Below are 24377 nucleotides of genomic sequence, written 5' to 3' on the forward strand. Positions count from 1 at the left end.
ATGGAGCAACAGGATCAAGAATTATGTGAAAGAAAGCTGACGTGGCTGGTTTTTTTTTTTTGTATCACCTCTTCCACTTACAACAGTAACTGCAATGATCTGATCAAATGGTAGATTGAGGGGAAAAGAACATTCCATACAGCTCTCATGGGAGTGTGGTAAGGGGAGAGGTGGAAGAAGAGCTCCCCATTTGGGAAAGATGCCAAGTCAGGGAAGAACAAGGAGGTGGTTAAGAGTAGAAGATGAAGTAGAAGCAAAGTGTCACAGATCTGTGGAAGCCATCATTTGCTCCTGCAGTTTGTTGCAGGAAGCCAGAGAAGGGATACAGTGAGGGACCACAACTCCCAGCAGCAGACAAGAACATGACAGCCCTGGATGTGTTTCTGGATGGCAGAAGTTTTCTACAAGGCAGCTGTCAGCCTTCCTGCAGGGAACCTCTCTGCCCATGACTGTCTCCTAGAAGCTCCTCAGTATTGCAGGATCTGGAGGTCCTCTGGTAGCAATTCATTAATTAGGTGGCTGGCAGCAAACTGCAGGTTGCAGTTTTAGTGCAGAGACCTCTGCCACTGTAAGCTCAGCTACAGGAACGCTTCTGGCAGGGGACTGGCAGCCTATTATGTGCAATTAGTAGCTGCCAGAATTCCTAAACAGCAGGATGTTTAGGAGCACCTGCTAGTGGCTTTCAGCACAAGACATCTGTCTCCCCTCCAGCTCCTTTCTGTCTGTGTTCTGTGTCCCTGGAGCTTGCTGGGTTTAATTCCATAGTCATGTGAGGCAGCTGATCTCCCAGCTCGAGCTGTGGCACTCCAATCCCCACAAAACAGCAGCACAGGCATGGGCAGCAATGTCCTCTGTTCCTGGCAGCACATTCATGCCAGCAGTTAGCCCTGGTGTGAGGAAACTCCTTATTCCATCAGGCTTGATTGCTGCATTTCTGTGAGGAGTAAGACAATAGTCTTATTGAGTGTCATTGTGCAGTATAGGTCTAATACAGAGTTTCCAAGATATCCAACTATTCAGACTCAGTCAGAAATCCTGTTCCTGTCAGTTTAAATACAGCTGTGTAGTCAATACCTGCTGGTGACCAGGGCACTTTGCAAACAGCTCGCTGCCCTTGCTCCCTGTTATCAGAGCAGGAGACGAGTGAACTTGAATTTTTGCCTACATGCATCTTAGAAACCTTATATTTGGGAGTACCTCTAAGGTGCTGCATCAGGTACTTCAGAGAATGAGTAGAGATGGTCAAGGCTGAATTTTCCTGCTTGGTAGGAAGAGAGGAGCAGAGGGAACCCTGGTGCTGAATTTAAGCACTGGAGTTGCAGACCCTGAATCCTCACAGAGGTGTGAACTGGCAGGTTTTGTCTGTTCACCAGAAACGTGGTTGCTGCACTGATTTTCAATAAACACACAGTTGCCTGCATGTCCTGCAGTGTTATGTACTATAAATACCTGCTGCTTCATTTTTAGAGCAGAACTTGGCAGGGTGGATCCTTGCAGTAACCTTGTAGGTGGGAGATGTTCTTCCATTCCCTCCACAGCTCTCTGTGCCTGTTGGGAGCAATGCAAACAGAGGTGGTGCTGGCTGGAAAGTCCCCTCCTGGCCCTCCTCTCTGGGCAGAGGGAACAGTGGAGCCTGTCCCAAGGACAGGGGGGACTGTGGAGCCTGTCCCAAGGGCACGGTGGGTCAGGCAGCCCGAGGGGCTGTGCAGCACACGCCTGCTCAGGCCATGTGCTCTGGGAAAGAACAGCCTCTTGCCTTTTGCCTCACACATGTTTGCTGCCCAGGCACAACTTGGCACAGAGCTCCGGAGAGCACAAGAGTCTGGTGTGGCTGCTGCCAGCCCTGCCTGCTGCCAAGGGGGCTGGATTTCACTCTCAAACCAACAAGAAGCTGTTTGACTTTTTTCTGCCACATGGCCAAAGTATCGTGTCTGCTTTGTCTGAGCAAGGGACACGTTGCAAGCGCAGCAGGAGCAGGATTTTTTTTCTCTGTAGCCTCTCATAACTAAATCTCTCCTTGCAAAGTGCCAGTCTGGCTGGCTTTTTCTCTCCAGGCTTTATCTTTGCACTGTTAGCTCTCAGCCCTATCCCTTCAAGGGGGTCAGTCTGGTCTTTGATGTGGACAGAGCAATATCAGACATGAAAGCACTCCTCTGTCTTGTTAGCCTTGTTACTGCCATAGCAAACTTGAGGACAGATGGAGTTTACTTGTCATATGCCAAATCTATGTATTGGCATAATTGAGAGACAAACTGTCTGCAACAAGCTGTAACTTTTTGAAATTATCCTCAAAAGAACATTATGTGATTAGTCAGTTTGAGTGAGGAGGGGCTTTTTTTAGCTTGCTGTTGTTTGCATGCATCAGGCCTTCATCAGATGACTCCCTTACCTGGGGTTAAAACATTGGACACCCACACATAGATTACCTGCTCCAAAAGATTAAGCTCTTAGCTATGACAGCAGAGGGGATTTGTTTTCCAAGTGTTTGAACTTCCAAATTGATACTTATTGATGTATCTTGGGTGAAGCCAGAGGGACTGGGGCAAGGATTCCACTCCTGCTTGCTGCAGAATGGGTCAGGACATGTGTCATCACAGGAGATGGGGACAGGAGATCAGGGAGAGGTAGTTTAAGGTACAAACAGCTGTTTGTGCTGCTGTTCTTGCACCATCCTGAGACATGGGGGGGAAGAGGGATAGCAGGAAAGAATGGTTAAGAGATTTGAAACTACTCTGACCTGACATGTGATGTTTTTGTCTCTTACATTCCACTGAGCTCTGAGTGAAGGGTAAATTGTGTTATTTGATCTGGATAATGATGGGGTTTTATGGTGAGGTTGTATGTGGTAAAGGAACAAATGGTAATGCCAAGGAATATGGTCAAATACTTGTGTGTTCTGTTTTAATTTAGGTTTGTCTTAAATGAGCTGGTGCAGACTGAAAAAGACTACGTCAAAGACTTGGGAATTGTTGTGGAGGTGAGCTGAAGCAAACCCTGCTATGCAAAATGTTTTCCCACTAAAAAGCACCATGCTGACAAGTGACAACAAAAAATACAGCATGAGAAACAAACTGCTTTATTTTGCAGTCTGCTTCCATGGTCCCCTTCTCATGTTGACAGAAACAAGAAGAAATGCCTTTGGAAACTATTTTTGTTTCCATCTAGCAAATGTTGTATTTTAGGTTCAATTCCAGTGTGCAAAGGTTTTTCTTGGCTACCCTACTTGTGACAAACTGTTTTTGCTGTAATGCAGCTTTGGAGGCATTGGTGGAGAATTAACTTGTGATCCTACACTTATTTCATGCTTTTCTTCCCATCATGTTGGGTAATGGTAACACATAATTTCCTTGAATTTGCACCTGAACTTATGTCCTGTGTCTGAGTACCTTTCCAGAAGCTGGGCCTGGAAATGTTTTGAGGTGCATGTTTGTCCTGTAGATTATTGTTTTGCAAAAAAGTCTGAGGTAAAAGAGAGTTTGAGGGGTTTTTGCATTAAAAACAGTCTTCTTTTTTAAGCTTCAACTTCAAAGATTTGGCTGATCCCTAGGGATCACCTGTCACACCTAACTCAGTACAAGGTTCAGTTTTTTTCCCAGCAAGAACTCAGAACTGGAGACATGTGATTCACTAGTGGCATTCACTAGTCCAGAGAGAATTATCAGTCTATCTAACAGTGATTTTCAACAGCTTCCGAACTTGAAAACATTTGTGTTATGTATGCACCACTGGCAAACCTGACAGGGCTGTCATGCTCCAAAGACTTACAAAGAAACTCTCAGGAGGTGTGAGAAATCCCGTTCTCGTGACTCTAAACTTACTGCTTGGCTTTGTGCTCCCACAAGATACTCATGGTGATGAATGGAAGAGATCTGTACAGTCTATAGACTGTATAGACTCTATAGAGTCTGATTTCTTCCTCTTGAGCAAAGAGCTTGACAAACTACTTTGTTTAACTTTTATCAATTGCTTGTCACTTCAATTACATCTAATAATGTTTTGTATAAATATTGCAGATATTCTAAACAGATCCTTTAAAATTTTCTTTTAAGCAAACTGTGTAATTTAAAGTATCTGCTTAGGTTTCTGTTTTGAAAATGTTCAAAAGATATTTTAAGCATTTTCAATGTAAAAAATCCTGGCATTAAACTTTTGCTTCTGTAAAAAAGAAAAATACTGTAATTATGCTCCCCCTTCAAATGTGTCCTTTGCTGAATCAGTGATCCTTAATCCTAAAGGGCTTCATGAAGAGGATGGAAGAAAAAGGAGTTTCTGAAGATATGAAAGGGAAAGACAAAATTGTATTTGGCAATATTCACCAGATCTATGACTGGCACAAAGAGTAAGTTTTTGGTTTAGTTCCTCTTTAAACACCTCCTAACCTCTTGTCCATAGAGGATTGCACTATATGGTGTCTGTATGTCTAAGCTGCTTTTAATTGAATATCATCAGGTCATTCAGGGCTGAACTTCCGAAGGACTCTCTTTAGATTATTCTCTCTGTTGGTTTGTAAGTGCTGCTTAATAACATCACAAATCCTGGCTACCTTGAATCCTGAGAAGATGTTCTGATTCATGTGCTTTTAGCCACAGTTTCTCAATACCCCAAATCCTGATATAGGGCTTTGTTTACCCAGCCATAACCAGCACAACTGCATGATGGAAGGCATTGTGCTTACCTGAAATCATTTTTCTCAGGGAAGTAAGAACTTTGATGTTGATAGCTTTGCACTGCCTGGCTCCACGGGAGGGTGTTTGTCATGCTGTCTGTGATCAGGTACAGCTTTATGCTGGCTCAAACACTGTGCCAGCAGAGCTGGTCAGTGTGACAGGGATGCTTACACAGGGGGCTGCCCTGTGTCAGTTCTGTGCTGCTGATGGCTCTGTCACTCTTGCTGCTGAGCCCCAACAAGAGGTTTGCCTGGGAGGTTCCCTGAGGTCCATCCACAGCTCCCAAGCTACTGCTCATAGACATTCCCAGCATCACTCTCAGGGAGTTGCTGCTTGTGGGGTGTTCACTGGATCTTCAGAGAAGCTACTGGGGCTGCCATAAGTTTCTTGAGTTTCTTGGGTCACAGCTGTAGCCTCAATGCATCCTGCTGACAGGCAGTAGCAGTGTGGAAAGTCATGGTTTTCTTCCTGTGTCTCAGCAACATCTTCACATGCAGCTGATCATACCAGTGGTGTTTGGCTAGAAGGGTGATAAAATGTAAATTGCTTCAAGGTCCTTCTCCCCTGAAAGCCCTTGCATGCTTTGGCCAAGCTGATGCTTTTGGCTCTGAGTTAGGAACTCCATTCCTTGAAAATCTTACCCACAGGAGTAGATTTTGAAAAGCTGCTGGAAACACAAGCCCTGGGCCATTTCCCATGTAACTTTGTGAACAGTGCCTGGCTTATGGGCAATATGGTCATCATTTCAATTCTGCCGCTCAGAAATTCTCTGCAGCTCCAACTAACTAAACTTTGAGCATGCATGTACAGACTTGAATAATGGGCATTAGGCTGGATCTTCCTTCAGCTCTGGACATTTCCCTCACCCAGGAAGCACAGTATCCTTGCTGTCGTGTGTCCCATAGGTGCTTATCCCATGGCCTGTCCTTATGTTCTGACAGATGACCTTGTGAGCACAAAGTAAAAAATGTCAGAGAAAGCTTCACTTTATGTTAAGTTGATACCAGAAAATGGAATGTGTTTACCAGTGCCATTCCTTGATTAAGTGTGAGGATAGGAGTTTTCTGTAACACAAATGGAAAGATTCCTTATTTTTAGCTCTGTATATCTGGGTCAAGAAGTCTATTTAAATGCAGATGAATGTAGCATTTATAGAGGATTGGGTTATGGAAGCAGCTGTATCTAATGGTAGTAACGGAGATTTTTAATTGGGACATCTGTCCAATTTGCATCATTTTTCCTTTTTTGAAGTTCTGGGATTTCTTGGGATCAGAAAGCATGTCCTCTCACAAAATCTGGCTACTGTTGCAAATCTGTGAAGGCTGAAATTTGAGACTGAAATCCTGAAACGAAAAAGAGGAAGATTATGTCTGAATTTGCCTACCAGATAGAAAAATCTAGCAGTGTTTCTGAAGTTTTCACCTCACTTTTAGGCATCCCAGTATATTCTATGAGCTAGAATGAATGATCTCCCTGAAGCTGCAAGTCAGGATGCAGATGATGTTTATGAATTACTGTGACTATTATGAATTAGATATTGTGATTTATTATGAAATTAAAACCAGTGGGAAATAGAACTTAACCATAACTCCACCAGCAACACATGTTGATTTATTTATTCAGGTGGAAACATATGGCAATCTCTTTCATGTTGACCAGTACAAATCTGCTCATGGAACTGAGAACTCCTGGTAAAACTGGAGTTTTCATAATCTGAGTTTTCACAAGCATTTTGGTATATGGGAGGGTTTTACTTCTGGAGGTCTCAGTGAAGGAAAGCAACTCTTGCAATCAGATAGTTGTCAGCCCTTTCTGAAAACTGAAACCACTTCAGAGTAAAGAAGAGCAGACAGTTTGCAAGATAAGACCTCCACATTTCACAGCTCTCATCTAATGATTTAGAAATCCCACCATTAAGGGCTGAAGCTAAGCTTAGCTTTTAATTTATTATTGAATAGTGGAGTTAAAATGCCACTGTTACATCTGAAGGATGACTAGTTTGCTGCTGGGATGACCTAAAATGTTCTGAAGTGTTCGTATCCTTTCTTTTAGCTTTTTCCTGGGTGAACTGGAAAAATGTCTTCAAGAACCTGAGCGTTTAGCACAGCTTTTTATTAAGCATGTAAGTTTTATTATGTTTCCTGTATCTACTACAATTGCCTTCTGGGATGTGATGGCTCCTTTTCAAAACCACCTGTTTGTGTTGACTTGATACTTTTATGTGTCTAAACTGAATTTAAACATAAAGTTTTCCTACAGTTACACATTTTCAGTGGGCAGCTGAATTGCACTAAGGCTTTAATCATTGTCTTCTTGCAGACAACTTACTTGGGGGGCAAAATTGATGTGGTCAAGGACATCTGCCAAAATACCATTATGGCAGGTACTTGCCAGCTGCTGTAATTTACATGTTCATGTGATGTTAGCCAAAGCATAACCCTAGAGGAACTTTCAGACCTGTCAGTGTGGGTGTAGCATCTCTCACTGGCCACAACCCAGAAATCTCCCCTTGCCTAAGTGCAGATGTGGAGAACAGAACCAGTTACCGAATTTCTTTCCTGCTTTAGCAAACTAAATCTTTGATTAAACCAAAAATAAGGAAGACCAAGGAGAATATCATAGCAACTTTCTACCACCTTTTAATAGCAGAAGGGTAGCCAATATCTCACGTGGCTGCTGTGCCTCTTGCCTTCACAGGAGCGGCGATTGCACATGTATGTGGTGTATTGCCAAAACAAGCCCCGCTCTGAGTATATAGTAGCTGAGTATGAAACGTACTTTGAGGTAAGCACAGCTCATTGTACATTATTACTGCTTACAGCTCTGAGTCCAGGTCAAGGAGACTGTTCTGTGACCTGTGGGGTTTGCCTAAAGCAAACTCCTGAAGATTTGATACTGCGTGTGGTGCTGAGGTCTCTGCCCTATGGAGAATTTAATTGCTTTCAAATTATCATATTGTGAATTTCTAAAAGATATTGATAATAAATACTGATAATTCTAATAAATATTGGTAATTTCTAATAAATGTTTCTAAAAAATATACTAACTGTGTGTGGCCCTCAGAGTACCACAAATGCACTAATTTCTGTTCCAAGTAAAACAGGACTTTTAAATCAGTAGTGTGCAAACAAGAGGGGAGGTAAAAGCTGTTGGAGCTGGGTGGTGCCTCTCATAAATCCCCAGTAACTCTGTCTGTTTCAAGAAGTCTTTGTGACTAGACACATTTTGATAGTAAAGTGAAAGAAGCTTGTTTAACAAGGGAAAGATGTTTCCTTTCACCCCAGAGCAGGAGGTTGCTCTGCAGGACTCACTGGTGAGCTAATCCCCACTGCAGTGGGGAGGGTGACCCTCAGTCCTTGCTGGGCTGCTGGCTCAGCTCAGAGCAGGAGGGATCCTGAGCTTCCCAACGCCTCCCAGCTCAGTCACAGCTTCTACCCAGGCCTTGCCTAAATAGGATGTGCCAGATTTTTATATCCTCAGAAATTCCCTCTTGCAAACAAAAGATTAAGAACAGACCAACTTTCAGTGGTCGTAAGTCTCTGCTGAGACGTTTTATCATGTTGTCTGTCTTACTCTGTGATTGTTTGCAATTGTTTTTAATCCTCATTTTTTAGGAGGTTCAGCAGGAAATAAGCCAACGGCTGACCATCAGTGACTTTCTGATTAAACCCATTCAAAGAATAACTAAATACCAGCTTCTTCTCAAGGTGAGTGAAAAATACAGTTTGGATTTAACTCTAGTCTGCATGTTGCATTAGATGACTGTTATTTTAAATCAGCCTTAGACTTAACTGAGGAATAAATTCATCAAATTAAGAGGAAAGAGGGGTCTGCTCTCTGGGCTTGCAATGACAGAGGCCTGTGGAAAGCATCCAGAGAGCAGGAGGCCACATCTGTGTGAGTGGTTTGTAATTTAGGATAGTAAACAGATTTTTTTTAAAACTTTCTTTTGAAATTTTTTAATAGAAGAGTACACTTCAAATAGGCCTTTTCTTCCTCTGAAGTTTCAGAGCAAACTTTCAATTTTGTTTTTAACTGGAACAAAGATACACAAGTATACTGCTAAAGTCTGTCTTAGGTGCTGAATGGCATGCTTCTAGTAAATGCTATAGCCTCCATTTCTGAATATCTGTCTTCAAATTAGCTGAAGAAACTTATTTCAGTATATTCTGTTGTCTTAAAATTTGGGGAGCTCACCACAAATTTTTTCCCAAGGACCCTGACCACTCTAGTTTATGCTGACTTATCCATAATGAAAATTTTACAGCACTTTTGAAAATTCATCCCAAGGAGTCTAAAGCCAAGATCTAACATCAGGCACGTCTAAACCCACCCTGTAATCTCCAGCAGCACCAGGGCTCTGAGCTGGTTTCTCCTCTTTTTTGGACTATATCCCAGCAGGCTGCCATCAGCCCAGGTTTGGGAATTGCCCGCTAGCAAAGGCACAGCAGTGTGTTCCCCAAAATGCCAAAAGGAAAAGAAAACTCTTCGTGTGTGTGTGTGTATGTGTGTGGTCTTGTGGCTTAAGACAGGGATCAAATAAGCAATCCCAAGGTCTAACCCCAGCTTTGTCTTTTTTTCTGTGATCTTCTCAACAACCATCCACACCCCTTTTCCATATTTCTAAAGTGGTTATGGCATTCAGCAATCTCTGAAGATGAAATTATTAATATTAGCAGGTTTCTTCTCAGAAAATCACATGCTGAATATGCTTTTTCCCTTTCAAACTGGTGTCTTTTGTTCTCTCTTTTCTGAAGTGCCTTAATGCAAACCTTTCTGCTTTCTCCAGGACTTCCTGAGGTACAGTGAAAAAGCTGGTCTGGAGTGCTCCGAGATAGAGGTACATTTTCATGCCCTGGACAATAGGGCTAATGGGACTCTGTGTGGAGAAATGAAACCCCCAGTATTCCTTTGACAATAGCTGAAGGTCCTGCTGATATTCTAAATGTCGTATTTCTCTTAGCTTAAATCAGAGCTAAAAGAGGATGGTGCAGCCCTGCATTTTAGTCCTGCACCATCCTCTTTTAGACATCTATTCATGAGGGCCTTGCCATGAGCACAGCAATCGTGCTATTGAACTTCATTATTTGACACTGTGCTTTCAGGAGCCCTCTGGTTCTCTTGTAATAATGCAACATCCCTTTTCCTCAACAGAAAGCAGTTGAATTAATGTGCCTTGTACCAAAACGTTGCAATGACATGATGAACCTGGGTCGCCTCCAAGGCTTTGAGGTATGCATTTGCATTCTTCTTATAATAATAACTAGGCAAGGAAAATTACTTTCTCTTTATATGATTGTCTCTACAATCTACTCAAGCTGCTTATCTAGGGCTTGTTCTTCTGCAGTGCTGAGTTCTGTGCTTTGGTGAGGTTTCAAAGGTGGGGGAATCACGCACCTCTCACTCTAATCTTGTGACAATTCGTATTGTTTCTTCAAAGTCTGAGGTCTGTAAAAGCTTCTGCAAGCTTTAATGAGACTTATTATATATATTACCAGGGCAAAATAAGTGATGAACCAACCTGCCCTGCCTATTGGTAAGGTCACCTGGCAGTATTAACATGTTAACATCTCCCACCAAATTGAACAACATCCAGGAGGAGACTTGGGAGTTAAAACCCCACAGAGTACAGCTTGTGGCTTGTAACTAAGCCAGTGTAGGCTTTGGGGAGAGTTCTTATCTTCAAAATGAATTAAGATTTCTCTTACTGCCTTTGCACTGCAAACAGGCAGGTCCTGGCCGTTGCACATTCAGAGGTGTTGTGTCAGTGACTGCTGGCTTGGGGCATAATGGAGAGCTCTTGGCTGGAGCACTACAGTAACACAATGGGAACAGGATTTGGAATGAAGTGTACAAAACAGTCTGCTTGAGACCTCTTGCTTTTGGTTTTTTGTATGCAGTGGCAATGAGAGCAAGGAAAACCTATGTTGTTTGTCTTCAGCTGAGGTCACAATTTACAAGATTGCTGCTTTGGTAACTCAGAGGGGATATGATGTGAATCATGTGCATGCAGGGCTGCCTGGAAAACTTGGGCTGCATGAAATAGAGCATATCACCTTGTGGGATCACAGTGGGTCAGGGTTTGTAATGTTGGTGCCTTGTCTGCTTCCCAGGGCAAGCTGACAGCTCAAGGCAAGCTGCTGCAGCAGGACACCTTCTACGTGACGGAGCAGGATTCCGGGGTTCACTCCCGGCCCAAGGAGCGCAGGGTGTTTCTCTTTGAGCAAATAGTTATCTTCAGTGAGCTCCTGAGAAAAGGGTCTCTAACACCAGGCTACATGTTCAAGAAGAGCATAAAGGTAAGAAATGCAGAAGAAGAAGCATATTCTGTTTGATGGCCATGTAAAGTTCATCCTGTCGTAGGGGACAGCAATGTGCAGAAAACATTTGCATTTACCTTTCAGTGCATCAGAAGCTGCTTGAGACCATCTCTAAGTAAACCACTGGGTATCTAAATTTATTCAGTAATTTTTGCATAGCCAGGGCAGATCCTCTATCATTCATAGCTCTGAATTAGCAAATATTGCTACAAAACCTGCAGTAGTCAAAGGACGTTTACAATAGTTGCTTTTATGCATGATCATAAAAGGTAAATGAAGGCACAGTATCCAAAACAGTCATTTTAGGCCAAACTATAAGTCAATACTAAGCCTTTAATATGATATTTCTGGAAACACTCTCCCTAATTTGGGTGAGGGCTCTTAGTACAAATTTGGATGTTGCAAGAATGTTTCAAAGACAAATAAAACCACACATAATTCTAAAAATACAGCTGTGAGGAATTACAAAACCAGATAAACTATAAAGAGAGTTTTGAGAAATTAATTTTGGTTTTAAATAATCTGTCCAGATTATGGGGCTGGGGCTAAAAGTAAAAACTGAAAGTCACCACCAGAAATACTTCTTTGTTTAACAAATGCAAAGTTAACCTGTGAAATGGTCAGTGAAAGTGAATGCGTGCTGCACATCTCCTGGTGAAACAGCCTTTGCTGTGCCTGCAGAAAGAGCAAAATCAGTGATTCATTTGAATTTCTGGGTCGTTCAAAGCTGAGAAACCAGTCTGGCATTGATTTCCTTTTGAAAGATATAGCTTAAGAGACATGGGGTAATGCATTGTGTTTGCTCTAAATTTTAAATGGTGCATTAATAGGGAATAGAAGAGAATACTATCAGCTGAAATAATGCATATTAACATATATAACTAAACAGATTTACAATAAACACCATATTTACTGAAATGAGGTCATCTTCTTGGCTGATGGAAACAGCAGCATTTACTGAAAAGCTTATATCCATTATATCCATTTGCAAGTCAGTGTATTTTATAGTTTCCAACCAAATAATAGGCTATAAAGGGAAAACCCAAAGTGTACAAATAAACAGTCATCTTCATTTAGATGTTCAGCTTTGATTTTATCTTTTTTGCTGATTTAAATCATTATTAAAATTGGAGATGGAAATAGTATGAATCATTTTTATTTCAGTTTATTGTGTATATAACAATGAGGCTTTTATCTGCAGGAAACAATTCCTGAATTGTATATTGTAGATAAAGAGAGAAAAATAAATCTCTCCTAATGTCAATAAAATTAGCTTGCCTCAAGGGTATGAGTTGCATTTCTAGTTACACAGCCTACGAAAGAAGTGCTGTTCCCACTACCTGAGTTTAACACTTTTGTATGATAATTTTCCAGCCCCTTTTCTTCCACTTGGCAAACAGCTCATTCTCCTGTTGAGTGTCTACTGCAAGCGTGGGATCCCCTGTGGCTCCATGTGTGTCTCCCCAGCTCAGCATGGAGTTTGTGTGCCAGCAGCTCTCACATCCTCCCTCCCAGCCCCCACCTGAGCTTCTCAGTGCTCTTACATTTGTCTGTTTCCCAGAGGAGAGAGCTGTGGCTCTCAGTGGAGCAGGACCTTCCCCTGCCTCCCTGGGCTCTGAGCATCCCCACCCTGCAGTGGGGCTCCACAGATCCCATTTCTTTCCCCTGTCACAGCCACAGAGTAAAGAGTGCATATGACTTCAAATGCAGCTGTTCTGGTCTGTCAGCAAGACAGGACTCCCAGATATTGTTCTCCAAGATCTGTCACACTCAAACTGTGACAGAAGCTTCAGCATCTTGTCCTGCAATGGCAAAGAATCCTTTTTTACACAATCAGGTCCTTAGTGTTGAGAAATGGCACATCCCTTCTCAGACACTGCTCAGTGTCTTTCAGGCTCTCAAAGTATCTCAGCGGAAGCCTTGATGAATGCATCTCCCTGAGACACAAATAGGAGGTTAGGGGACTCTACAGGTCTTCTACCTGGAGTCATACCAGGATTGGTTTGCTATCAACCAGAGGAAAATGAGCTCAGAGCAGGAGCAAGAGCACTGCCCAGGCTCACCTGTGTGTCCTTGTCCTTTCCATGTCCTCATGTCAGGGGAGTTCCTGCTTGTCACTGAACTTCACAGGGACCCCCAGAAGCAAAGGAAGATGCCAATTCCATCTTGCAGTTTGAATGCTGGACAATATTCTGATCTGGAGTGGATCTCCATATCTTGGCAGATACTCAGATTGATTAGAGATGGATTCCTTCTAGGGGACATTATTGCCTTAGTCTTCAGAGCTGTCTGCTTTTGACATGAAGACACTCCCTCTCTTGTTTTTTTGGGAGGCTATGCCAACTTATTCTTGTTTACTACCCTAAGTATCTCAGGAAAAGCTAAAGTTATGAGTACACTTAAAACAGAAGCCTCCCAAGGGCAGGACAGCAGCCAAAATTCCCATCCATATGATTTCCAGAAAGAGTATCTGTGACTACAGTCAAGTGATGTGATTGCACACAGATGACTCTAATCTGCTAGAAATAAGATCTGTTGCAGCATCACAGGAGAATTGCTCTTTTTTTTCACTGTATCCCTGTGCACAGCCTATTCCATTTTTAAAATGCACTAATGACTGAGACTTTCATATCAGAGCACAAGAAATATAAACATTTATTTAAATTGGGGGAATGATAGACTTTTTTAACATATTAATAGGAACATTTTTGTTCTATTTAGGGGTTTCAGTAAATTTAAAGCGCACCAGTTAGGTCTGAGTTACTTAAAATAGAAGTTGTAATTCAAGACAAGGCGGGTGGATGTCTGGTACATCTGTCAGAGCTTTATTAAGCATCATATTTAAGATTTAGATCTATCTGGGTATATCTAGATGAGACAAATTCTTCTTATTATGATCTAGCAGTTTGCTATTGCACTTAATTATTTTCAGGAACATTTCACAACAGTTTTGATTCTTGTGTAATGTTAGCTCATGCTCCCTGTAAAATGCTTACCTTGGCTTGTTTCAGATGAACTACCTTATCATTGAAGAAAATGTGGACAATGATCCCTGCAAGTTTGCTCTAATGAGCCGGGAAACATCAGAGCGAGTCATTTTGCAGGCAGCTAATCCAGAAATTCAACAAGCTTGGGTACAGGACATCAACCAGGTCCTGGACACACAACGAGATTTCCTAAATGGTATGTACATGGTCTTTGTTCTGGTTCCCAAACTGTTATGCTAAATGGGATTTAGAATCTTTATGTCCTTGTTTCCTCCGTGAGAAAATTACTGAGCCACTTGTGCATGTGTCAGTTGGGCTCATGTTCCTCAGGTCCCCCCCGGGTGGTCCTTTTCTTGGTGGTACTTTTGTCCTGAGGTTTGCAGGGCTCTGTCACCTGTTGCTTTCCATTGTACGGTGAGATTTTAAATCTGAAGCCATCTCAAGATCATGATGAAGCCAGGTTGCCACTGTGTCTATACAGCATCTCTCATTTACTCAGAGCAAGGTTTATCCTCTTAAACAGGAGCCTCCTGTGTGCTACCAGCTGAGGATGTGAGGTGGGATGAAGGCTGCCCCACCATGCACCCCCCTACAGGTCCCAGCTCTGCAGGGCTGCAGTAGCTTTCAATTAAAAAAAAAACCAGCAAAACAAAAAGCCAAAAACCAAAGGAAATAGCAAGGAAACAAGGGCAAGGGCTTGTTTCTCCTAGGAACCATGGGAGCTGTGCATGAAAAGGGGCTTTTCCAAATTATCAGCTTTGCTGTGGAAATAGATCTGAGGTGGTCTGAAATAATATTTCAAATTAAAGCTATATTAAAAAAAAAACAAAACAAAACTCTCAAAAACCAGACTCATACACAACCAACAAAAGTGTGTAATTTGAAAATACAGAGGAATCAAATTCAGTTAACAATTTTAGCTTGTTCCTGCTCCTGAGTGGATGAGGGTAAGAGAAGAGAACAGGACTAGAGAAAAAAATCTAAAAATAGTATCTCTTCTATTTGGAAGCAACAAAGTAGCTTTGGATGCCTCCAAGATTGCTTTGCACTATTCATTTCATAACTGCTTATTTTATAGAGCTTATATTAGAGTTCTATATTTAATAGCTTAATACATGTTGAATAATAAAACATATTTGCTTGAATTAAGATGTTTGGGCTTGGCAAAATATGTTAGGTTTTGTGGTTTTTGTGGGGCAGGGTTTGTTATTTGGTTTTGTGGATTTTTTTTTGCAAAATGGGAAGAGGTTCTTTCAGTTCACATCAAAGGTCCCCTTCTCTTCAGTGTGGAGGTTTTAAAAATTTTAATTCAGCTTAATTTTACTTTTCAGAAGTTAACTGGGAAGGGGTTACATGCACAAGTTCTTTGTGACAGTTCAGAATCTATGGCTGAGCTGAGAAGGGAAATATATTTCACCCACGATGCCACAATTTGATACTGTGTTTTTGTGACTTGGAATAGAAACAGCCTCATACAACCATGGCTAAATAATTCCTTAAATACACTGGTGAGATGAAGAGTCTAAGTGCTCCAGTTTGACCAGTTGGTACCAAAACTTGATAGGTTTATGACAGTGCAGTTTGTTTGGAATTATTTGAATAAAAATAAGTTCCACTAACAGTTAGCTGCAGACTTTTTTTTAAAGCCTTGTGAGAGCTCTGCAGGCACTAATGCAGGGGGTTTTGTCCCATCCATATCTTTCTTGCTTTTTCTTTTTATTTTTTAAGTATTCCATCTTATCTTCACAGAACTTACTGCCCTCTGAGCCTCTTTTTCTACTGAGACATCTTCACAGCCCCTATTCAGCCTATCTTTTATGAGGCCAAGCAAGCAATTTGATGGGTTAGGAACATAATCATCACTATCTCTAAAGCAAAAGTAAAAATAGATTTCTATTAAAACACAAGCTTAAGGATTTACCTTAAAACTATAAATAAGATCCAAGAAAATGATACTGTATCCAGTAGAGCCTGTCCAGTCCAGAATATTTTAAGTGGCTTTTAGAATGTAATCTTATTGAGGCTGACTAATCTTTAAATATGTTCTTTAGCTTTGCATTTCATTAAAGCAGATGTTTTCTGTCCTTAAAGTCATATTAAATCCACACTGAGCCAATGCTGTGTAAACTTAATAACAAAATATTCCCCTTACGTTCTTGCCCAAGCTGTCTCTGATTTTTTTATCTTCACCAGGAAAGCCCTAAAGAGTCAGGGGCTATGTACAAAGCAAGGGATTTGCATCAAAACTTCATTAATGTGAAAGTGTAATATTCAAGTTTTTCATTTTTTTTTCCATGGAAAAGTAAAAGCTGCTAAACTTGAGAAACAGACTGTGCATCAATTGAGGGGCTGTTGTGACTGATCTTTAGGAAGCAAGCTGTAATGAAAGCCTGTCACTGCTGGACATGTTTTATAAGGAAAATGGCATCCATCTGTACCTTCTTTTAATCATGTTTTGTGGGGGAATTTGAGAGAGAAAGAGAGAACATGCAAGTAGATGGACACTGACTTTTGCCAGAAGCTTCTAAGAGTACTGACAGATGTTTAACAGGAGGCTGGAAGGCAGGCATCACTGTGATAGTTCATGGTGGAAATAGCAGTCAGAAATGGACACTCAGCTAAATACCTTTAAAAGTACTGAGTACAGTAGATTGTTTCAAGATAGATTGAGAAGTATCCCTTCAGATCTTACTGCTAACTGCCTTGCAGCCTTATTTACTGTATACAGGAGAAACATGTCACTGTCAAAATCATTGTCAAAGTTCTCCCCAGCCTTCCTTGCCCTCTGTGGCTGGTCTGCAGCAGGACCAAACCATTTTCAGCTGCAGCTGAGGTAAGCAAGTGAAACTGGCAGTCACTGTGGCATAAATACAATCTGCTTTTGTGACAAGGGTCAGGTTTTAGAGACAAGTAATCTTCCAGATTGCTACAGATCTGTGTCTGTGTCCTTTTGAAGAAAATGGTGGTCTGGCATCCTCCTTGATTTTTTTTTTCCAGTCATCTGTTCCTTAGTATGAAGTGATTTCTTGAGTTGTCCTGCATTTCTCTGGAAGGGGAATGCTAGAGAGTGTGCTGTATGGTGCTGAGCTTTTCTGTTTTTCTTTCCTTTTCATTTTGTTGGGAAAGACATTCCTTCTGTTGTGGTTCCCTGGTGGGGCTGATGTGTGACATTATGTCCTCTGTCTGCCCCTTGCTAGACTAGTCTCTCTGCATTCCAGTAGGTTTAGTCTGATGCTTGTACACAGCATTAACTGACTATAAATCATCTGTTAAAGCCACATGACATGCAAAAAACCAAGCCCATAGGTCTGGGGCTGGTAGCCTGAGCCCAGCAAATCTGCTCACTGTGAGTCCCAGCCCTGATCCCTTCTCCTCCAAACATAACAGATTATTTCTTTATGATCTGGAATTTTTTTCCTTCCATTTCTCAGTGCAAGCTTTCTCCATTACTGTAAAATCTACTCTCACAATCAGACTTTATTTTTTATGGCTTATGAAGCTGTTTAGTGTTGCCAGTTGGGTGTTTTCTGGAGAGGTTTGGACTGCTGGGATTAATGTCTTGGTGCCATCTATAGTTCCAGCAGTCTCCTTGAACCAAAGTAGTTCATGTAGAAAGCACATTGAGAGCCAAGTTGCAGCACATCGCGTCCAAAGAGTAATAGTCACACTTTCTTGGCAATATGCAAATGAGACTTAGAGGTCTTGACCTGTGTTTTCTGATGTTAGCAAAATTCACTGTAAATGTGCTGTGCACCCCTTAATCAGGCTTGCATTTATTTTGACTACAGGATGTGATTAATTTGTGTGATTTCAAAGAAAATGAATGCAGTGATGTATGCTATAAATGGCAAACATTTTAGCCTACTCACTGTGTAGGTTAGAGAAGCTGTTCTTCACATCAGCATGGAGTCTTGTGTTCAGTTCATGCACAGCACAGTGTGAAGTGCTTGTGTCCTGTCTAGCCATGAACGCGCCATGTGCTTCTATGGGCGGCATCTCCTGTTCCTGTTTGGTTTGAAGTGTTTGAGTCTGTTCTGTTTGAACCGTCCCACCTGTTGGAACAGCTCTGCAGCCCCTGGCCAGGCTGTTGGCAGCAGGTGGCTGACTCCTGTCCTCTCTTGCAGCGCTGCAGTCGCCCATCGAGTACCAGCGCAAGGAGAACAGCTCGGCGGTGCTGCGGCCCCAGGCCGGCAGGGTCCCTCAGCCCAACACCCGGCCCCATTCCTCTATTCCAGTAGGGTCTGAGAAGCCTTTGAAGGCTACAAGCCGTAACCCATCTCTCCCACCCCTGAAGATATCTACCTCCAATGGCAGCACAGGGTATGAGCACTCACAGCCCGGAGACAAGTATGAACAAAGCAAGGTACTAAGCTCATCTAATAAAACATGATCTCACAACCCATTTCTTGTACCACAGGTGATCCGTGATGTTATCTTTATTAGCAGCTAACCAAGTCAACAGGAATCAACATACTGAAGCAATGGGGTAACGTGATTTGGGATTAAACAGCTCATGCAAAAGCCCTGGCATCCACATGGATGACACTTCATCTGGGAAGCAGAGACAGAGCCTGACCCTTAAGCACTGATCTCGATGTTTTTCAGGGCACTGTGCTTGCAGATCTGGTGAACTAGATATCCATTTCCAGTACTGGCAGAAGTAATATTCAGTCTTCTCTGATAACCATTAACCACCTATTCCTGAAAAAGTCTGTGGTAGGGAAGAGCTTAGTCCTTTTCCCATGTAACAGCTCACAGGGTGCCGCTAAAGGTAAAATTCAGGTACCTGTGCGATGCACACAAACCACCAAAGAGTCAGTGCCCATCAACCTGTTTGAACCCTGCTGCTGTCTGAGGTTGAGCAAAGCCACTTTCCATCTGACCTATATTTAACTGTGAGTATTCACTCAGCTTCATTTGTCTTTGTCCCCATTTGGCTCAGCACAGATCATTCATCTGTGACACCCCCGCAGACACAGAGAACACCCAGGGACACAATCGTTAGCAGCTTTGAAGTCTGATGTGAAATAGGAGACTGGTTTGTATTAGGTTACTGCCACCCTTCAGATCTCTAAAATCCTTTTCTGCCAATGTGAACTTCCAAGTTGTTTTGTGTCCTTTTCCCTGGTCCAGTCAGGCTGGACATGCAGTAGTGGGACTGCTGCCAGAAAGGGCAGGTTCCTCCGCGCCGGCCGCTCACCGGTTTGTGTTGTGTCCGTTTGCAGACTGATTTGGGAGGGTGCAATGGGACCTCTTCCATGGTGGTGATTAAAGATTACTATGCACTGAAGGAGGATGAGATCTGTGTGAATCAAGGAGAGGTGGTTCAGATCCTTGCTATCAACCAGCAGAACATGTTCCTGGTGTACCAGCCTGCAAACGACCACTCTCCAGCTGCTGAAGGATGGATCCCTGGCAGTATCTTGGCTCCCCTCCCTAAATCCACTACAGATAATAGCGATGGAAGCATCAAGTAAGTGCCCTATTGGCTTCGCTGGGAGCACTATGTGGATTTTTTGAGGAAAATAAAATAAATTAATAAAAATGAACAAACCCAAATGGTAGGGAAATCCTGCTGATTTTTATCTACAGTGCCATTGGAACAAGCTGAGTGGTCAATCCGCAGCGTCGGGCAGCCATGGTGGATAGCTCGGGTTTTGCTTATTTTCATTTTGTGGGATTTTGTTTATACTTTGGAGAGAAATAAAACCATAGACGGTTAAAGATATGCTTTACGTGACACCATTTTACACCAACATGGACCTGCTTGGACTGGACTTATATTTATGTTGTATTAAGTTACTAATCTATATATTGGTTATAACAGCATCTAGATTTTAAAAAAAAACAAACACAAAAATCCAGGCTCTGTGTTGGACTGAGGTTTGCTTCTCAAGGAGGAGAGATTTTGTTGTCTATGGCAATTTCCTTGTACAGCTTGTATCTTCTTTTTTTTTTCTTTTGTTTTGGTTTTTTTTTCTGTTTCATTATCTTTTGTAATATATTTTTTGTTTGCAAGGCCCCCATCCAAGTACATTCCTGTAAAAAGTATTTTGCACTATTTAAAAAAAAAAGAAACAAACTCACATTGATGAAGTCAGGTTGTGCAATATAATGAATAGTCGCAATGTTCATCATTGTACCTGTAATGTAACTAATTTTAAATGTACTATTTTAAATATGTAAAATAAATTTTCACTATGAGCATGTTTTAATGAGGTAAAAGAATTAGTTTGACCCTTATTTTTTTGTTTGATTTTGTTTTATTTTGATTTTAATTTTGTTTATAATATTTTGTTGTTTATTTAACAAATGTATGGATATATATTTTTCTTTTCTGATTTTTAGAAATTTGTCAGTCTGAAATGACTAATGCAAGGAAGTGGTTTTTTGGTATTAAATACAGAAGGTACAACCCTCTTTTCAGTAATACCTGTTGATTTCTTTTAACATCTAAAATGACTGGATGGTAATGCATGATGTATGCTACAAATTGTGTTACCTTACACAAATACCTCGAGGCACAGAATTGAACACAAGGAAGGATTTTGTGACAGATTCACTAAAAATAATAACTTGATCTCTGCTGCTGTTTCAGTTAAGAGAAATGATGACTTTACCTGTCAGTCAGTAATGAATGCTACCTGGAATTGCATGTTAAGCCAAAGGAATTGCTTGGCACATCTCTTGCACATCCGCCACGGCCATTCCCGGGTTCCTCTCTAGCCACAATTTGCAACCACGTGCCCTTAGAATCATCCACGGTACCAGACTCCTGGTGAAGACTGCTTTCATGGCAGCTGTACAGTAAAATTCTGCATCAGATTCTCTAGACAGATGAATTGTGGCCAAGAAGGTGTAGCAAAACTGAAAGACACATGAATTGCAGTTTTTTCTTTCTCACTGCAGTGAGATTTAAAGTCCTAGACATTTTTTTTTCAGATTCAAACAGCTAAAACAACCCTGAAAACAAAAAGATGCTTCAATAATAGAAGTTCTATGAACAAAAAACAATCTGGAGCTGTGCTATCTTCAACCCTATCTGGTCTGTCAGATCACAGTGACTACTTAGCTTAAGTAATAAAACTGTGTCTTCTGTGACAAATACTGTACACAAAATATACGGTCAATCCAGCAGTGTTGGCACCATGAATTATTCACCTATGTTCATTATATAGATCAGGGAGCCTCATCTGCCAGGTTCTTGCTTCTTATACATCCTAAAGGAAAACATAGCAGTCCTGAAGTGTTGGATAACTTCCCCTGCCATGCGGTTCACATTTGGATCTTGTCCAGAAACGCCCAAATACCAGTCAGCACTTAGTGCCTGTCTGAGCTGTGCAGGGTGCTCTGGTGCTCCCCATCTCAGACTGCCCTTACATGAGTTAGTGCAGACTCCAATCCTGGTTGCAAAAACAGTTGTCGTGACCCAGTTCAGTCTCGTGGCTGTGGCAGGGTTTGCTTGTTCTTTACCAGAGCTGTTGTACAGCTCCCATCAGGTGCTGAGGGAAAAGCAGGAAGCGCGTAGGAGGCAGACGCAGTGTTCACGGGGGAGTGTCGGCTGTGTGGGGCATCCTTTGGGTCCTGCCTTGCTAACATACTGCGTTTTATTGGCATCACAGGTGATCCCTGGATTTCATACAACTTCCTTTGTAAAATGTATCAAGGTACTGTAGACGTGACATGTGCCAAACATTGGGCTTAAACATGCAAATCAAATTTGCATGACTTAAAGGTGGGCAGATGCTTTGAACCTGGATCCCAGCTCATCACACTGCTGTTTTGAGAGCTTTATGCTTTGGACAACATACCCCTCCCCAAATTTCCCCTCAACCTGTCCACTATTTTAACCAAATGAAACCCATATCAAGAACTGTTTTGATTTTTTTCTTATGTCTGCTTTGATATGCAATTCTCTTGTCAACACAGCATTGCTCTTACAATGGTTGATATTGGTCGTTTTTTTTTTTTTTTTTCCAAGAATAAGGTCATAGAAGCAGTAATAAAGGGTGAAAAATTTACTGGAAATGGTGCCTGCTGTAATGTTAGCCAAAACCCATGGCTGACTGAAGTCCTCTTTAACTGGATTGGCAAAGTCAAATCGGAAATTCTTGGTCTTGAGAGACACAGCAGAGCTTGTCATTCTAGGAAATTACTTATCTCTTGGAAAATTAATAACACAGCTCCTATTTATTGAGCTGTTTGTGTTCTGAGCAACATGTAGTGAACAACAACTTGAATTTCTTTTTTTTTTTAAGTTTGATATACTGAGTAATCTATTAGGACCATTCTTACATATTTATATTTGTTACACTACTTTCAACCAATGAGACTAAGGACCAGGTTGGTCTTTAAAATGTAGCCAAATTAAAATAAATTTATATTTGTGGCAATGCAAGACAAAGTCCCTGAAACCAGATGACCAACTTTGATTTGCCTGTGCTTCCATCATGGACATTTTTTTCCTGCTCCATGCATTTAAACAGCAAGTGTGGCACAACATCTGCTTTGCAGAACTCTTTGGTTTGGTTTTTAACTTCAGCTCTCATTGCTGAGATTGAGACAGGCATATTGCCTGCCGGTGGCTTTCACCTTCTAGGGAATTGCAGTAATTGCAAATGTGGATGCTGGTTCCCCTTTCCAAAACCTTTCTTCCTGCTCTGATTTGCCATTTGATTGCTGCGTTTTTTGGTACAACAGGAAGTCATGTTCATGGCATACCCTGCGCATGAGAAAGCGGGCGGAAAAGGAGAGCAGTGGCAAAAATGAAGCCAATGGGCCACGTAAATCCAAGGATATTCTGGGGAACAAAGTCTCTGTTAAAGTGAGTAAGGCCATCTGAAAGCTCTGTGCTGCTCTCCTGCTTCCCATCCTTTCCACCCCCTGTAGCATCCTCTCCTGAGAGAGGGAGGGGGTGGCAATTTTGAGTTTGGTTTTGGGTTTTTTGTTGTTTTGGTTTGGTTTTTTGGGTTTTTTTTCAACTTCAGTTCTCTTTTTTTTTTTTGGTCCTTTTTTGTAGTATCCATTTTAGCAGGATTTTTGCATGCAAGATAAAATGCAGTCTTTGTTTTTTGTTTTCTTTTTCCTGGCATCCCACATGCAAGTAAGTAATCCTTATTAAGAAACCCAACTATATACATGGTTAAATAACTTAAAATTGGAACACTAGTGATTTACTGACCTCTGATCTGCTTCATCAGAGCAGCTGCAGCAGTGAGAAAGCCACTGGGTGAACCAATGGCCTTGCTGATGAGTTTTGTTTAGGTCAATATTTCACCAGATGTTAAGATAAAGGGTTCTCAGCCTGGGGATTCTTAAGGTTTTTGGTCTAGAGAGATGGTCTCAATGACCTTTTTCTTTCCATGTTATCAGACAGGGCAGAGATGCTGACTCTGTCTTGCCAGGAGAAGGTCCTGTGTGTGTGTCTGTGTGTGTGTCTGTGTGTGTCTGTGTGTCTGCGTCTCTCTCTCTTTCTCTGAGATCTCCCAGTATGGAAAAGTTTGAGAACAGTGGGGTTAAGCTCCATCTTCTGCTCTGGGTGCCTGACTACTGTGCTCCAACTCAGAGGATCCACCCCTATAAACCGACCATGAGGCCTGCTCAGGACTGGTCTGGGGCTTTCCCTCCCAGCAGAGGCAAGCAAACACTTGTTGTGATTTTGACACAACCAAAGCCCAGCCTTGATGCAGGAAAGCACTTGAGCATGTCCTTTGGATCCACCCCTCTCCAGGAGAGTCCATGATGAAGTGTTTTCCTTTGCAGAGGCTTTCTGTCTTACAAGCCTGGTGCAGTAGCCCTGGCATGTGCAAAGGGAGGAGCCCTGACTCTGCATCCCGGGCGCCCTGGCACCCTCCGGATGAGCAAGGACTGGGTCCGAGGGAAGCGGCTGCTCCAGCATGGTGGCACAGCTCCTCCTCCTCTTGCTTCCTTCTTGTTTTCACCACCTGAATGAATTGCAGAATCACTGCTGCTTCTCTGGCAAAAGCATGTCTTTGCCTTTGCTCCCCTTGTTTTGTTGTCAGGTTGTTTTTTGTTTGTGTTTCAGGAGCATTTTCCCTACCGTTACCCATTTCCATGCTGCTCACAACTGTGCTGCTCTGCCCTGACTAACCAATCTCTTTTCTAATCTCTTGTTCTCTTTCTTCCTCTTCATGCTGCCAAACAAGGAGACAAACAGCTCAGAGGAATCAGAGTGTGATGACCTTGACCCCAATACTAGTATGGAGGTAGAGACAATCATCCTTGTGATTATTTTTTCCCAAAAACATGTGTCTGTTTTGAAATGCCTTTGCTGCAAGGGGAGTTGGGGGGGTCTGTATTGCTTGCAGATGTGTGTGCCAATTTAGTGTGAGTCACAAAAAGTATCAATTCTGGTTTTGCCAAGCCTTGAACTGGAGTTTGGC

At 42.0% G+C, this 24377-nt stretch overlaps 1 protein-coding gene across 10 annotated transcripts in view; it reads left to right on the forward strand.

Moving 5' to 3' along the window:
- KALRN (kalirin RhoGEF kinase) overlaps positions 1-24377 on the forward strand; it is a 473084-nt gene that overhangs the window by 423206 nt on the left and 25501 nt on the right. For 7 of the 10 annotated variants that reach the window (XM_064435043.1, XM_064435045.1, XM_064435040.1 and 4 more), the window contains 13 exons: positions 2911-2977; positions 4236-4339; positions 6720-6789; positions 7365-7451; positions 8282-8374; positions 9457-9507; positions 9822-9899; positions 10781-10966; positions 13999-14170; positions 18099-18337; positions 19200-19447; positions 22675-22798; positions 24141-24200. In XM_064435043.1, the coding sequence (XP_064291113.1) occupies positions 2911-2977; positions 4236-4339; positions 6720-6789; positions 7365-7451; positions 8282-8374; positions 9457-9507; positions 9822-9899; positions 10781-10966; positions 13999-14170; positions 18099-18337; positions 19200-19447; positions 22675-22798; positions 24141-24200 (1579 nt within the window). Of the gene's footprint in view, positions 1-2910; positions 2978-4235; positions 4340-6719; positions 6790-7364; positions 7452-8281; positions 8375-9456; positions 9508-9821; positions 9900-10780; positions 10967-13998; positions 14171-18098; positions 18338-18391; positions 20405-21596; positions 21642-22674; positions 22799-23346; positions 23610-24140; positions 24201-24377 lie in introns of those variants that run through there. The other 3 variants (XR_010369452.1, XM_064435047.1, XM_064435048.1) reach the window with 3 other exon arrangements.

Source organism: Passer domesticus, chromosome 10 (assembly GCF_036417665.1).
Source record: "Passer domesticus isolate bPasDom1 chromosome 10, bPasDom1.hap1, whole genome shotgun sequence".
Lineage (NCBI taxonomy): Eukaryota > Metazoa > Chordata > Aves > Passeriformes > Passeridae > Passer > Passer domesticus.